The following is a 17,497-nucleotide window of genomic DNA, read 5'->3' on the forward strand; positions in this document are numbered from 1 at the left end:
TCCTCCGTTGTACTAGTGTGGCGAGGCCGACAGTTAGAATTCAATCAGAGTGTGAGCTCCGGACAAGGAGATCCTGCTCGGGTGCTAGAGTATGAAAAACTCCAGTTTCCACTCCGGGGTAATCTTCAGCACACTCAGTCCTGCTCCGGTCCTTCAGGTGTTACGCTCCGCAGCGGGGAATGACCGTTGTACTGCTCCAGGGAGCTCTTTTTATAATTTGCAATGGGGCTTTCCTTTACCCCCACCCTTTCTTATCTAGTTCATTTCGTCAGGCATTGAATTCGATCTAGTTCTCAGTCAAGCATAGAATTCGATCTAATTCATGACATCACCCTGAGTTCGCACCCATGCTTAGTCATGGGCATAAGGGGACCTGTTGTTATGTCTACTAGACATACTTATCACTCTCCTGCTCAAACATGGTCTCAAGGCCACTTGAGACTTCTGCAATCCTACTCTATTTTTGTGCCATACTAATCTAGGCCTTTCTCAAAGTTAACATTTAGTACATATGGTATACAATTAACATTAGCACACATGATTAGCCTACTTCAGTAATCATCCCTGAGTAAGAATTATACAGTCAAACATTAGTATGGTGGCCTACTTCAGCAATCATTTCTGAGTAAGAATTATACAGTCAAACATTAATGCATTTGGTTGCCTACTTCAGTATCAGTTAAACCGTTATCACTACGAGGTCCAACCAGATATGTTGACCCGGAGTCATACACTACCCTTATAATTTCTCTTATTCAGTTTTGCCTTTTGCACATATTTGAACTCATTTATCATTAACCAATTATATATATTTGACTCAACTTATCATTAATCAGTTACACTACTTTGAATCAACTTATCATTAATCAGTTTCACAAATTTGAATCAACTTATCATTTCAGTTGCACACTTTTGAATCAACTTATCATTAATCAGTTACACACATTTGAATCAACTTATCAGTTATAAGCAGTAATGCAGTTTACACCTATTTTAATCAACTTATCATTCATAAGCAGTTATGCAGTTGCACCTATTTGAAGGATAGATCAAAGATAAAATGTGTTTCAGGAACATCCTCAGCCGCGGTGTCCCTCGTCAGGTTGGGCCCCCAGCTGCTAAGCTTTTTCTCTTTCTAGCAGTGTCATGGTGATTCACCAAGATTGCTCTCAAACCTCGGGCCAATCCTGCTATGCTTAACTGGGTAACGCTGGGAATGGTGTTTAGGCCGGGAAAAGGCCATACTAATCTCGCCCTCGGCGACACAGTATGACATATTAATTGTAATAATGTGAATATTTATTGTTTCTGCAGGACTCCGTAGGGCAAACATTCCTTGACTCCCACATGGCTGAGCGGGACATGAATCACAAGCTCTTTGTGACTTCTGACCCTGCAGGGGCGGGGCAAACACTGCTGGGCCGCCCCAAAATACAGACCACACCCACAGAGCCCTTTTTATGAGTTATTTTTTATACCTCAAGAAAGATTTGGTTCTCAGAATCTCGATTGTTAATGTAGTGTTGTCGGGTTATGGTTATGCTCTCACTATTATATATAACTGAAGTGTCAAGAGTTAAAAAGTTGCTAGAATACTCTTGCTCTGTGTATTCTCTTGGGTTTGGTGTCCTTCAAGTGCTTCCACAGGTAAGTGAGACTATTCAGTCATTTTCATCTGATACATTAGATCAGGTGTTCTCTATTTCCTCTGGAGCCCCCTGTCACATCTTATGAAATTTGCGGCCCGCCCATTTAAAGAAAATTTATTTTCTATATGACGTATATTGGGGAAAAGACAGTCACCGTCTCAAGGTTCTTGGTGTCTTGGTGTAATTTTTTTCAGTTTCACCCTCATGCTGACTGTTTTCTCTGTGAATAAGGCACTCTGTCCAGGCTAGAAATGATAAATGTAGTTATTTGTTGAATATATATATTCTTTGTGTCATTCCTCAAATCTACTAGGCCCAACTGAAATCTTTGGCACCACAAGGTTGTGTAGTTTGGGAATTATTTACAAAACAATGTTTAAAAAACAGTGCATCACAGAGCATTCATATGATCATTATTAACTGTCAGTGGCAGATATTAACTGTATGTGAGCACTGTTGAATGTCTTATCGATGTTATTTATGTCTCTCAGTGCAGTCGATAGTGGAACTATAGTGGCAGAATTAAAATTCTGCCCCAATTCTGCCCAAATTCTGTCCCAATAAGTTTACCATCCCCCGGAAGAAAAATTGCTGAGAGCTCAAGCTGTGATGTCATCAGTTTGGATTTAGTAAACTCAATTGTTGTTGGGTCTCCTAATTTAAATACTGTGGTTTTTAGGGTGATATAAAAAGAAGAGCTTGCTCTCTTTCCTGTTGTGAGGTTATCATCATGTTGTGAGTAGCAGTGGTCATCTCTCTATCTGTCTATTAGGATGTAACATTTCTATATGAAGTATTCGCCTTGTAATAGTTGTATAAGTATACAGTATTATTAAAGCCTCATTTGATTCATTCTGTTTGACCTTTCTTACACTAATTCAGCACAAATTTAACAATTCTTTGCACATAGTGATAATTACATTGGAGTCAAATTATCAATGTTCAACATGCTTTGCTATCAACAAAATATAGCCAAAATTCTCTACAAAAAAACTGATATTAATATAATTGCTTTACAGAACTACATGTTAATGATATGAAGCATGTATGATGGTAACCCAATTTATCTGTTACTGGAGTTTCTCATCTGGATTCTCTGTTGGAATGCACACATGACCTACACACTTGGGCAGTTCAGAAGACTAATGCTTTCGTAGCAAATTGTGAGAAAAGATTAATCAGATTAGTATTGGTATGAATGAGAACAATGACTTAAGAGTCAGAGTGCCTGATATTGCAGCCTTAACAAATATGTTGTACCAAGGAGGGTGGGTTCACAAAACTGACCCTCTGTACCTGGCCAAAGGTAAACACTCTGAGCAGTTAAACCCCAGCCTGTTTATGGTTGAACAAGGTCCATAGTAGCAGTAACCCTACTTCACATGTGTTGAAGAATGGGCAGTTAGACAAGAGGAGACTATAGACTATAGGTGCTATGCTGTGACACTTCTAAGTGTTTGGTTATTGAAAAACATTACTGTCATGGCAGCTCACCGTTAGATTAGGGATTCCTGCGATGTCAGATGTCTTCTGAACAAAAGGGGAGTTTATTATAGTTCAGTTCAAGGGGGTGGTTGAGGTAGTGATGGTTGAGCAAGGGGGGGTGGGGGGGGGGCGTGGTTAGTTGAGCAGTCTTATGGCCTGGGGGTAGAAACTGTCTGTTGGTCTAGATGCTCCGGTACCTTTTGCCAAAAGGCAGCAGAGAGAACAGGTGCGTTCCCAGCGTTCCCAGATTTTGGGCACTGGCCAGCCAGGCTAGTAGACAGGAATTGCTACTAGCCCGGCTAAGATGTTACTTGCCCAGTTTATGCAGTCGTATATGCGAGGTGTTAGGCCTATTTGCTTACGACAGCTTATTAGCTTGTTCTCTTTTCTTTGTCCTGTTGTGAGAATCTTGTCATGAGCTGATGAGCATTGTTTGAATGACCTGTGGTCATCTCTCTCTCTTTCTCTCTCTCTCTCTCTCTACTCTCTCTGTCTATCATTTACTATAGAGGGTAGAATGTAAACATTTTTCTTCTTCTATGGAGGGCTAGTTAGTTAGTTGAGCAGTTTTATGGCTTGGTTTGTTGAGCAGTTTTATGGCCTGGGGGTAGAAACTGTTTGTTGGTCTAGATGCTCGGGTACCTTTTGCGTATGTGTTTCCAGCCTTCCTCTTTATTTATTAAGACGTTAACCAGTATGGGCAGAGATGGAACGTAAGGATTTTGGGCACTGGCCAGCCGGGCTAGTAGACAGGAATTGCTACTAGCCCGGCTAAGATGTTACTTGCCCAGTAATGCAGTCGCATATGCGAGGTGAGCGCACAGCAGATATAGACCTATATGTCAAAGCTCTCTTTCTTTGATATTTTATGTAGATACAAAATCATTTATTTCAATAGTACTCTCCCTTTCCTTTTCATACTCTTTGTTGGTCAAAAAACGATACATTATTGAAGTATTAGGCCTATTTGCTGCTAGCTACTACGATTTGCTTACGACAGCTGTCAAATGCAACAACGTTTCATTTGTAGTTGCTAAGGTTTATGGGCTCATTAACCTTATCTGTGAGGTGAAGGGGGCGTTATCCATGCTGCCCCCCAATCTCCAAATGACCCTTCCCCCGTAGAAATGGTTGTGGAATGTGAATGGAATGGATCTCATTGGGTCTCCTTGCAAATTGCTCCTAATTTAAATACGGTGGTTGTGGAGGTTGTGGAGGGTTACACTGTGTGTCTGTTGATATTCATGGCTTGTGACACTAGCATCTCACCAAACCTCTGACCAAACCTACAGGGAGTAGAGGTGCTAGACACCAGGAGTTTATCTGAACTGGCAGGTAATGTTTCAGATTCATATTTTGTTTGCGTGTGATGATGATTGCTTGTCATTGTACAGTAGTATGATCATTCTGAATAACTATGATGGTTTTCACCATTTTGGTGAAATATGATATTTACAGTTTAACTATGTAAATTAACTCAAACTCAACTATTCTTTTCTCATAGTGATACATTACTTGGAGTCAGATTATCAATATTAGATATGCTTTGCTATTAACAAAATATAGCCAAACCTCCACATGGAAACTGACATTATGATATGGTCTACACTAGCAGCATAGATGTGATGTCTATGCATTGAGCGGACTGCTACCATTATAAAATGACAGTTGTTAAAGCAGTTATTCCTCTATACAACTTAAAACACTCAATAGGCTCCATCTCCTGAGAACAGGTAGTGGCATTAGTTTTCCCATGTTAAACTAAAGTGGTGTGACATCATTCAGAGAAAGTGTCAGAGACGTTGTGATGAGGATAGTCCAATCAGAGCGCAGGAAACTTGAGCATATCCAATGACGTTTTTTGGATATGCTCAATATATGCAGCACCATACCGTGTTGTGGTTGTCATAGATACTAACCATGGGGTGGGACAGCTTTGAAGCAGCAGTTTGGGAAAAGTACAGTAATAGAAACTGTGTCCCAAATTAAATCAACTGCAGGAAGGAACTGTTTCCAGGCGATGGAGCACAAAAACAATATATACTATATACTATTGTGCAGCAACAATGAACACATTGATTCATGTCTACAACAAAAACAAGCCCACAGTGTGAAAGAGAGACCATGTTAACTGCATTTCAAATTGAAGATCTTTTTCATCTAATCGTCAATGACATTTTAAAGATGTTCATATCATGTACGATGTTTTCAGAGTTTCTTCTTCAGTGACTGACTGACTGACCAACCAACTGACTGTGTGTGTGTGTGTGTGTGTGTGTGTGTGTGTGTGTGTGTGTGTGTGTGTGTGTGTGTGTGTGTGTGTGTGTCTGTGTCTGTATTTCTGTCTGTCTGTGTGAAAGTGTGTGTGACAGAAGATGGCTGTGAATATCCCTGGCGTGGTAGCGGTGGTGGTCTTCTATGTTGTCATCCTGGCCATCGGGATCTGGGCGACTAGAAAGTCCAGGAAGGAGGAGAAGAGATCTGTAGGCAGCAAGAGTGAGGTCAGTATAGTTGGAGGCCGCAACATCAACCTCCTGGTGGGGATATTCACAATGACAGGTGAGTGATACTGTGTGTGTGTTTGTGTTTGTGTTAAATCCTGTATATGATTGTGTGTTTTGGTAGCTGTGTATGGAATGTCTCTGTTCATTGATGTGTCTCCATCCTCAGCGACCTGGGTTGGAGGAGGCTACATCATGGGCACTGCTGAGGCTGTGTATTCTCCCTCTCACGGTCTCCTCTGGGCCATGGGGCCCGTGGCTTATCTCATCTGTTTTCTCCTGGGTAAGCAGCATCGTCAGCTTATCAGTTGCCACCTGCACACTTTCAAGTTCAAGTTTATTTGTTACGTCTCATACGAGTGCAGGGAGTAAAATTCTTGGGCTCGGTTCCATGACAATGCAGCATACAAATACAAATAATACAAATACGCAGTAGTGCAATGAGGTAGGACAAGACAATATGTGACATAGTGCAAGATAAGTGAGACAGACAATAAGTGACGTAGTACAATATAAGTGAGACGGTTGGACAGTGACGATTGTTGGGGACACAAGACAATCGACATGACACAATTGCAGTATAAATAGTAGAGTAAAAAGGTAAAGTGGTTCAGTGGAATGTCATTATTATTGCACTGTGCCGTTGGTGTAGGTTTTGTTAAAGTGACTATGTGCTGGTAGAGTCCATTCTGTGGGTGTGCTGGGGGTTAGCATTAGCAGTCACAGCTCCACACCATCCAGGCACTAGCACAGGCAAAGGTAATAGAACACTGCATGTAGCTCCATAAAACCTTTCTGGCTAAGTCTACAAAACTCTCATATAATGAGAGTCAGTTCAAGAGTCAGTTGTAGGTCAAAGTATGTCTAAGAACTTCAAAGGCACAAAGATATCTCACATCTGAACCATCATGCACATCTCCTGTCAGTGTACTGTCTCTGTCCTATAGCAGGTCTATTTTTTGCTAAACCAATGAGATCGAAGCGATATGTGACAATGATGGACCCGTTTCAACAACGCTATGGGAACACGTTCACCACAGCGCTGCTACTTCCTGCTCTGATCAGCGACTTGTTGTGGGTGGCCTGCATCCTGGCTGCACTGGGTTAGTTACCCTATATAACCCTAACCCAACCACTGTACTGCTGCATCACACTATGTACTGTCGTATGAAGACAACCTCTGAATGGCTGCTGTGTGCGTGCGTGCGTGCGTGCGTGCGTGCGTGCGTACGTGCGTGCGTGCGTGTGTGTGCGTGCGTGGACCTGCCTATGTGTGTGTGATTGGGGGTGTGTGTGTGCTTCTGTTTGTGTGTGTATGCAGGAGGTACGATGAGTGTGATTTTAGGCCTGTCGGTCTCATACTCCATCATCCTATCTTCGGCCGTGTCCATCACTTACACACTGCTGGGAGGATTCTACTCTGTAGCATACACCGACGTCATCCAACTCTGCTTCATCTTCACCAGCCTGGTGAGAGACAGAGGGGGGGGGGGGGGGGGGGGGGGTGAAGAGAGATAGAAAGGAGGTGTATAGGAAGTCATAGAGGTGGTCACAGTGGTGAAGATGACAGATGAATGTGTTGATGATGCTGTAGAGATTAGATGACATGACCCAGCCTGCTGTTGTTGAGGTAGTCCAGTCCTGTGCAGTGACCTATTTGATTTTGTTTTTTCAGTGGCTCTGCATTCCCTTCCTGCTTCTCAATCCAGCAGTCTCTGACACCACAAACACAACCTTTGTCAACCAATCAAATCCAGTGCCATGGTTAGGCGAGCTGAAGCTGGAAGATGCAGGGAAATGGGCAGATGAAATGCTCTTGCTGGTCAGATTTTAATCCTGTTTCTGTGCGTGTGTGTGCGTGCGTGTGCATGCGTGCGTGCGTGCGTGTGTGTGCACGTGTTTGTTTGTGTCCGTGTCTGCATGTGATGAATAACTGAAGAGGTATCTGATTGGATGAAGATGAGAAGGGCCAATCGCTTTCCGTTTTAACTGGCTTATTCAGAGAAAATAACTTCTTCAACAGCAAAGCACTAAAAGGAGATCTTCAATGAAAAACTATAATTTTATATTATACCTTTAGAGGTCAGGGGTCATCGATTATGGGTTAAATTAATACCAAAACTATCCCTTTTTTGTTGAGGTGAGGTTCATGGTTTATCAACAGAGGCGCTTAACCGACCAAAACTCCTGACCAGGCTTTCCTTCACTTGGGAAGCGATAAAACACCTGCCCACCACAAGTTCAGCAAATGTACAGTTACACACAAAGAAATACATTGGTAATCATTTCCTATGCATTCATCAGTGTAGTGGATTTTTATGTTATGTGACTACAACTGTATTGTTTATTTCATCGAAGTAGAGTTGCTGCATAGATAGAGTCACAACTATGCAGCAACAACCCACGCAGCAATTGAACATCTTCATCAGACTTGGCTGAGACCTGGCTGTGCAGCTACTGTAGCTAGCTCTCTCCCGGACGAGCTGAATAGCTTCTATGCCCGCTTTGAGAACTCCAACGCCATCCCACCAGAGAGGACACACACCGCGGACATCACCGAAGCAGACGTGCGCAGGCAGTTCGAGCGCATCAACATCTGCAAAGTGGCCGGGCCAGACGGCATCCCAGGCCGGGTGATCAGAGTGTGCGCAGCGCAACTGGTAGGTGTGTTCACGGATTCATATTCAACCTCTCCCTCTCCACAGAAATAGTCCCCTCCTGCTTCAAGTCATCCACCATTGTCCCAGTGCCGAAGAAGAACAAGGTAGCATGCCTAAACGACTGGCGCCCTGTTGCTCTCACTCCCATTGTGAGCAAATGCTTTGAGAGGCATGTCAAGGCCCAGATCTGCAGCATGCTCCCTCCCACCCTGGACCCTCACCAATTTGCCTACAGGCAAAACAGATCCACTGACGACGCCATCGCCACCGCACTCCACTCCGCCCTCACCCACCTGGAGAAGAGGAACATCTACTTGAGGATGCTGTTCGTTGATTACAGTTCAGCATTCAACACTATTGTCCCCTCCAGGCTCGACACCTAGCTGAAGAACCTAGGCCTCAACTCCGGCCTATGCGACTGGATACTGAACTTCCTGTCAGACCGGCGACAGGTAGTGAGAATGGGCTCAAAGACCTCCACCCCCCTGACCCTCAACACAGGAGCCCCCCAGGGCTGTGTCCTGAGTCCCCTCCTTTACTCCCTGTACACCCACGACTGCGTGGCCACTCATGGCTCCAACTCTGTGATCAAATTCGCTGATGACACCACAGTGATTGGTCTGATCACAGACGGTGATGAGACGGCCTACAGGAGAGAGGTCGACTGCCTGGCCCAGTACAGCCAGGAGAACAACCTCTCTCTCAACACCGACAAGACAAGGAGCTGGTGGTGGACTTCAGGATGAAAGGCCGGGAACAGGACCCTATCACCATCAACGGGTCCGCAGTAGAGAGGGTCAACAGCTTCAAGTTCCTTGGCGTCCATATTTCCGACGAGCACACCAATCAGGTAGTGAAAAAGGCTCAGCAGCGCCTCTTCCACCTCAGGCGGCTGAGGAAGGTTGCATGGGGCCCAAGATCCTGCGTACCTTCTACAAGGGCACTACAGAGAGCATCCTGACAGGATGCATCACTGCCTGGCACGGCAACTGCACCGCCCTCAACCGAAGGCGCTGCAGAAGGTGGTGCGGACAGCTGAGCGCATCAGTAGATCTGAGTTTCCCTCCATCTAGGACATATACAGCAAACGATGTGTCAGCAAAGGCCGGAGGATCATCAGAGACCCCAGCCACCCCAATCACAGCCTGTTTTGAACTGTTGCTGTCCAAAAGACGGAGCCTCCTCCGGAGCCTCAGGGCCAAAACTCAGAGGCTTTCCAACAGCTACTTCCCCCAGGCCATCAGGCTCATGAACAAACCTACTCCGAACCCATGACTTTACTCCCAGCACACCCACAGAATGGACTCTACAAGCACACAGTCACTTTAACAACACCTCTTACACCAACGGCACAGTGCAATAATAATGACATTCCACTGAACCACTTTACTTTTTTACTCTACTATTTATACTGCAATTGCCATGTCTATTGTCTTGTGTCCCCAACAATCGTCACTGTCCAACCGTCTCACTTATATTGCACTATGTCACATATTGTCTTGTCCTACCTCATTGCACTACTGCGTATCTGTATTATTTATATTTGTATTATTTGTATTATTTGTATTGTATGCTGCATTGTCAAGGAACCGAGCCCAAGAATTTTACTCCCTGCACTCGTGTATGAGACGTAACAAATAAACTTGAACTTGAACTTGAAGTGAACCATTTTCATTGCTCTTGCGCACTGTTGATCAGATCTTATTTTGATTTACCCTGCACTTCACTCTGAACATTCAACAAGAATGGCAAATGGCAACAAAAGTAATCGAATCAGTTCAATGGAATTAAGGTATTTCAACATTTGATATTTGAAAAAATCAAATGTAGTAATCATGCAACGCTATACATGTAGTCCTACTACCACTACTGGCCCAAGGCTCTATAGATATGAATGTGTGTGTGTGTGGGTGTGTGTGTGTGCATGCATTATTGCTTCTGATGCACTGTGATAGTTGTGGTTCAGGATCAGGTTCTCACAACTTTCAAGTAAGTCATGTGGCTGTTGTGTGTGTGTGTGTGTGTGTGTGTGTGTGTGCGTGCGTGTGTGCGTGCGTGTGTGCGTGTGTGCGTGTGTGTGTGTGTGTGTGTGTGTGTGTGTGTATTTGTGTGCATGTGAGGGTGTGTGTTGCAGACCTTTGGGGGCTTGGCATACCAGGCTCTGTTCCAGCGTATCCTCTCTGCAGCTTCGCCCACTCAGGCTCAGATCACCTGCTTCGCTTCATCTGGATTTGTCTTCATCATGGGAATCCCCTCTGTCATTATAGGAGCAGTGGCAGCCTGTACAGGTACACACACACAGACAGACACACACACACACACACACACACACACACACACCTCTCTCTCTCTTCCTTTTTCTTCATTCTCCTTCTCTCCCTCTCCCCTCTGTCAGATTGGAACCAGACAGAGTATGGTCTGCCCTCTCCATTTGATCGTGGCGAGGCAGGGAAGGTTCTTCCTCTGGCCCTGCTGTACCTCACCCCTGGCTGGGTGTCTGTCTTGGGCATCGGTACTGTGGCTGCTGCTGTCATGTCCTCCATGGACTCAGCGCTCCTCTCCTCCGCCTCATTGTTCACACGCAACATCTACAAGAGCATTCTGAGGACACAGGTGTGTGTGTGTGTATGTATGTATGTATGTATGTATGTATTTTGTATTGTGTATGTATTTCTTTTCCTTCAAGACAATTAGAGCATCACTATATACTCAGGTCAAACGGAAAAACTAAAACTCTCCCTCCCTCCCTCCCTCCCTCCCTCTCTTGCCCCCCTCTAGGCGTCAGAAAGAGAACTGCAGTGGGTGATCCGTCTCAGTGTGTTGCTGGTGGGGCTGGCCGGTACAGGGCTGGCCTTTGCTGAGGACAGCGTGTTTGCGTTCTGGCTGATGAGTGGAGACCTGATCTACTGCTTGATCTTCCCTCAGCTCATCTGTGTGGTCTACTGTCGCTGTGCTAACGGCTACGGTGCCTACGCCGGCTACCTGCTGGGTTGGACCCTGCGGCTGCTCAGTGGGGAGCCCCTGATGTTCCTCCCCCCTGCCATCCTCTACCCCGGCTGGAGGGAGGAGGACGGGGTCGTCAGGCAGTATTTCCCCTTCCGGACGCTGGCCATGTTGGTGTCACTAACAAGTGTCCCACTGGTCTCCTGCCTGGTCAAGATGGCCTTCACACGCCGCCTGCTACCCTCCTCTTGGGACATCATGGGGGTGCTGGGGGAGGAGAAGGAGGAGGAGAAGGTGACAGAAGAGGAGAAAAACACTGCTTCCCCAGAGAATGCTGTCTTCAGCACTCGCTGCTAGGGTTACAAAAGGAACCCAACTAACTAAACTGGAAACACACACACACACACACACGTGCGTGTGTATGGTCACATATTGCAGGCTTCAAAATCTTTTGACAGCAATGCACGCCTGGGATTAAGGGTTAACGGTCAAAGTTGTGGGTTATTGTTAGTGGAAGGGCTCGTGTTTATGGTCAGAGTTAGGGTATTCGAGTTTATGGTCCTCTAACTGTCTATGTACATGACTATGCCAGTGTGTACAGGGGTTCTAGTAAAAAAACATTTTTATAAAATAATAAAAAGTCTTAATCTGTCATTACGACGAACAGGGTTGAACAAAATCTGTCAGTCAGTTTTTACCCCGTCATTTGTTACATGTTTACCAATCAGAGTTCAGGACACCCAAAAATCCCTTGATGAGAGATTTTGGCATGTCACCCCATCGTGGGGAGGTGACCAAATTTGTGAAGAGAGCAAATTCGTGCCTCAAGCAATACGTGACATTCACTGCAACAGTTAGAATGCAATAGAATAAAGAAGGCATACCAGCCTGATAATGTGGACCAGAGATGACTGTGGTATGGACATTTAATGTCAATCACCATGACAGCACCAGTTAGGTCACACAGCAAGTTGGGACTACAACAACTGTAGGCTGTTGTTCACATTTTTTCACGATTCTTTGCTGTTTTAATTGCAGTTCGTTATTTTGCGTCAATATTTGTGTCTGTGAAAATGATGGATGGCTTTTGGAATATTCCTTCAACGTGGTAAATGACGGACAATAGATGGTTAACGGCACCCCTGAGTGTATATCTATTATCTTTATCAAAAGTGTTTTTAAACATTGTTAACATGAGGTGACCTGCGTTGATGATATGTGTGTAATATTCAACACGAAAGGTGTAGAGCAGCGTGAGGAAGATCACCAGCTACAAGCAGGCTATCTATCTATCTATCTATCTATCTATCTATCTATCTAATAAAATCAGAAGTTGTTTCAGTATTAAGTGTTGTGTGTGTGTGTGTGTGTGTGTGTGTGTGTGTGTGTGTGTGTGTGTGTGTGTGTGTGTGTGTGTGTGTGTGTGTGTGTGCACGTGCGTGCGTGCGTGCGTGCGTGCGTGCGTGTGTGTGTGTGTGTGTGTGTATTTATGTTTATCACATTCAGAGTGATTTAGGTTGGACTTCCATCTTGTGGAATCTCTCATCTCTTGCAGTTAATATGTTGCTACTCGATCTTAACATGGATGTATGTATATATTATTTTAGAGGTAGCAAGATGTCAAAAACCATGCATTTAGAAGTTGTAAGACCTCAAGTGCAAAGAATGCTAGTGGGTGAAGTTAATCCTAGATGCTGATCCCAGATCAGATTTACAAATTTGTCAGAGATGATTGACATTTCCAACTTCCAATGCTGTGTTTGATTGGTGGATCTTTTGGCAATTCAGCTAAATATGTCATACATATGTAGTACAAATGCATTAAGTCCAAACCGGAATTGTGAGCAATTCCCTGCTCCTTCAGTCACAAGCTGGGTTGTGACGGCATGTCAGTTAGTTAGCTGCACACCCATCTCTCCACCCTTCAGTCTCCAGCCTGTCATCAGAGTCAGAGGTCACCTACCATTCATCATCATTATGATCATTATTGAGAATCATGTTCCTTATTGTTGACATTGGTTAGAGAATCCACTGTCGCCGTCTATTTGATGGGCCATGTTGCTCGCGGGAAACCGTGGTAGAATATCGGTAGAATATTGGTAGAATATCGGTAGAATATTGGTAGAATAGACAAGTTTTGCAACACTAAACTTTATTCCAGTGATAAACAACATTGCATATGCATTGTCTTCACTCACTCACTGTATTTCCACTCAGATTCTGCTAATACAAGTAAGAAATAGCTGATCTATTATCCACCTTAACCTCATCTTATCTTCTGATTTGGAACTATGTGTTCGTGACACAGTCTGCCAGACACTAGCGGAGATAACAGGCTGTGGCTGGGGTGGTTGAGGTCCTTGGTGATCTTCTGGGCTTTCTTCAGACACCGCCACGACCAGACGACCTTGACCAATCGCATCGTAGACGTATTAGAAGCTGAATCCATAAAAAATTATGGTAAGTTCGACTTCAACATTCTAAAGTTGGTTTGGAGTTTCTAGTTTAAAATGAGTAAGCATGCCAATTTTTATGCTCACTTTCAAAAGTTTACAATTTTGGCGTTTACCTACTGGACTATAACCCACAGCTTCTGGTTGGGAAATGTAGGGATAGTCACTGTGGGAATGTCATCTATGCACTTCCTGAAACCTGTAACTGAAGCTGTGTAGAATAGATCTAACCATGTCCTCTTCCTGTTTCAGCCTCTGCTAGGAAGAACTGAAGCGGGTGCAGAGGAAGTCAAGGAAGAACTGAAGCAGGTGCAGAGGAAGCTCAAGGAGAAGCTGAAGAAGAGCAGGGACATCTACAGGTGGAAGATGGAGGACAGCCTGCAGGACAACAACACAAGAGAGGTGTGGAGCAGAGTGAGAAAGGTCACCGGCTACAAGATGGAGATCTGTTCAACGAGTTGAACCATTTCTTCAACAGGTTTGACTCAGGGGCTCATTGTCTCCCTCCCCCCAGTTCCACCAACCTGTATCAGGTGTAGATTTTCCTTTAGTACTTTCCTCACCAGTTCTGTGAGGCCAGGTGAGACAACTGAGTGTGTGTGTGTCTGTGTCTGTGTGTCTGTGTTCTAATATATGGCTGTGTGTGCGTGTGTGTGTTTGCGTGTGCTGGTGTGATGATTATGGTGTGTTCTTCTGTCTCCAGGTGTGTGTTCTACCTGTGTGCATTTGTGGGAGGACTAGTAGCTCTGTATGATGTGAGTATGGGTTCTTGGTTTTCCCTAGATCTCCGTCAGTGTGGGAATCCTGTGTTGAGGAGCTGCAGGGCTCCTCTGTCTCTCTCTCCCTCTCTGCGTGTGTGTCTCTCTCTCAATTTCAATTAAATTGAAAGATTGACTGGTATGGGAAACAACCGTTGCCAAAACACATTAACAAAGCAAGTGAAATTACAAATAAACAAAAATGAAATATTCCATAAAAATTTAACGGTAAACATTCCACAACATTACACACACTCTCTCTCTCTCTGCTCGCTCCAGGGTTTTTCCCACGCTCTCTTCTCTCATGGTTTACCACATTTGAAGACAGGCATGGACTGGTTCTCCTGTAGTTCTCCCCTGGCATTGCTCTAACCTCCCGCCTCTCTCTCTCTCTCTCTCTCTCTCTCTCTCTCTCTCTCTCACATCTCTATTCACTCTCTCATTCTTCTCCTTTTTTCTCTGCTTTAGGCCAACAAGACCATTTTATCCCTGGGCTCTTCTCTCCATTTCTCTCTTTCTCTCTTGAACATGTGATGGCTGTGTATTTATTTTGGGACATATGGGCAGTGATTAGGCAGGACAGGATGTTGTTTCTTAAATGTTTAATGTCTGTTGTGTATGGTGACCGATGATGATGAAGATTTTATGTTTATGTGGCTGGTGATGCCAAAGGCAAATATCCATCCATGGATGGACAATAAAGTTGTATCTAATCTAATCTCTCTCTTATCTCTTTCATTCCTCTCCAATACCCCCTCCATAACCTGTGTCTTTTCCAGAAAACCTGGTTTTATAACTTGCGGGAGGTTTGGGCTGACTTCCCCAAACAGGTAAGAGCCACATCCTTGCCGTCTGCTAACTGGCAAATGTCTCAGTCTGACTAAGAGTAGTCATTCCTCTCATCTAAGAGTTTGTCAAACATCTATCTGTTTTGTCAGTTTTGATAATTGTGTGTGTGTGTGTGTCTGTGTGCGTGCATGCATGTGTGCGTGTGTCTCTGTGTGTGTAGTCCATGCTGCAGTCCCAATACTGGTATGACATCTTGGAGATGAGCTTCTACGTCTCCCTGCTCCACCTCACATTCGATGTCAAACGGAAGGTAAGTGTAAATACTTTATAGATAATTCTCCCCCAAGGTAATTATTTCAAAAGTAAACTTGTGTGTTTGAGTGCCGTTCCAGCCCTAATTGTGTGTGTGTGTGTGTGTGTGTGTGTGTGTGTGTGTGTGTGTGTGTTTGTGTGTGTGTGTGTGTGTGTAGGATTTTAATGAGCAGGTGATCCACCATTTAGCCACTCTGACTCTGCTGGCGTTCTCCTGGAGTTCTAACTACATCCGCATTGGAACCCTTGTTATGGCAACCCACGACTCGGCAGATGAGTTGCTGGAGGTCAGTGATTGGATGGTTTAGGTGTCTGTTAGTGCTTCGGTAGTTGCAGTGTTGGGATTTGTTACTTGAAAAAGTAATATAACATATAGTACATATAACTTGTTACATTTAACAGAAATGATCTTGTTACTTCACAATATTACTTTGCATGGAAAGTAATATATTACATATTACTCATTATGTTCCTTTTTTACGCTGTCCATTCAGCACTGAACTCCACTCTAGGCCTACCTGTATTCCTCACCATTGTTTGATGGAGTTTGTTTCACTTACATGTGTCCTTGATGAGAAGTAATCCCTTTGATGTGATGCCTTCTATTTCAATGCATTATTGCAACACGGCTGCCATCTTTATTTGTTTTTCAGCTTTACGACAACAGGAAACAAGTTACAGCATGAGTTCTGTTAGCAGGAGACTTTGGGTTTTTAAAAACATATACTGTATAACACACCGGCATTGATATGATTCTGAAAGTCATGCGTAACGCAAAGTGACGCATTACTTGAGGAAATAGGTGGAAATAGGTGTTCCCTATTTCCTCTGGAGCCCCCTGTCACATCTTATGAAATTTGAAGGAAATGTATTTTCTATATGACGTATATTGGGGAAAAGACAGTCACCGTCTCAAGGTTCTTGGTGTCCTGGTGTAATTTTTTTCAATTTCACCCTCATGCTTCTCTGTAAATAAGGCACTCTGTCCAGGCTAGAAATGATAAATGTAGTTATTTGTTGAATATATATATTCTTTGTGTCATTCCTCAAATCTACTAGGCCCAACTGAAATCTTTGGCACCACAAGGTTGTGTAGTTTGGGAATTATTTACAAAACAATGTTTAAAAAACAGTGCATCACAGAGCATTCATATGATCATTATTAACTGTCAGTGGCAGATATTAACTGTATGTGAGCACTGTTGAATGTCTTATCGATGTTATTTATGTCTCTCAGTGCAGTCGATAGTGGAACTATAGTGGCAGAATTAAAATTCTGCCCCAATTCTGCCCAAATTCTGTCCCAATAAGTTTACCATCCCCCGGAAGAAAAATTGCTGAGAGCTCAAGCTGTGATGTCATCAGTTTGGATTTAATAATCTCAATTGTTGTTGGGTCTCCTAATTTAAATACTGTGGTTTTTAGGGTGATATAAAAAGAAGAGCTTGCTCTCTTTCCTGTTGTGAGGTTATCATCATGTTGTGAGTAGCAGTGGTCATCTCTCTATCTGTCTATTAGGATGTAACATTTCTATATGAAGTATTCGCCTTGTAATAGTTGTATAAGTATACAGTATTATTAAAGCCTCATTTGATTCATTCTGTTTGACCTTTCTTACACTAATTCAGCACAAATTTAACAATTCTTTGCATATAGTGATAATTACATTGGAGTCAAATTATCAATGTTCAACATGCTTTGCTATCAACAAAATATAGCCAAAATTCTCTACAAAAAAACTGATATTAATATAATTGCTTTACAGAACTACATGTTAATATACATGTAGATATGAAGCATGTATGATGGTAACCCAATTTATCTGTTACTGGAGTTTCTAATCTGGATTCTCTGTTGGAATGCACACATGACCTACACACTTGGGCAGTTCAGTAGACTAATGCTTTAGTAGCAAATTGTGAGAAAAGATTAATCAGATTAGTATTG

At 43.6% G+C, this 17,497-nt stretch overlaps 1 protein-coding gene across 1 annotated transcript; it reads left to right on the forward strand.

Annotated features, from left to right (window-relative positions):
* Positions 1 to 5,509: 5,509 nt before the first annotated feature.
* Positions 5,510 to 16,050, forward strand: LOC310801669 (high affinity choline transporter 1-like; the record flags this gene model as incomplete). The annotated part of the gene is made up of 12 exons (XM_083665737.1): positions 5,510 to 5,693; positions 5,805 to 5,918; positions 6,583 to 6,738; positions 6,957 to 7,105; positions 7,311 to 7,457; positions 10,430 to 10,583; positions 10,691 to 10,908; positions 11,074 to 11,502; positions 15,229 to 15,279; positions 15,459 to 15,548; positions 15,709 to 15,837; positions 16,045 to 16,050. 12 exons carry the CDS (start codon positions 5,510 to 5,512, stop codon positions 16,048 to 16,050), a joined length of 1,827 nt encoding a protein of 608 aa, XP_083521863.1.
* Positions 16,051 to 17,497: the final 1,447 nt, after the last annotated feature.

The sequence above is a fragment of the Argentina silus genome (genome assembly GCF_951799395.1).
Source record: "Argentina silus genome assembly, chromosome: 3".
Lineage (NCBI taxonomy): Eukaryota > Metazoa > Chordata > Actinopteri > Argentiniformes > Argentinidae > Argentina > Argentina silus.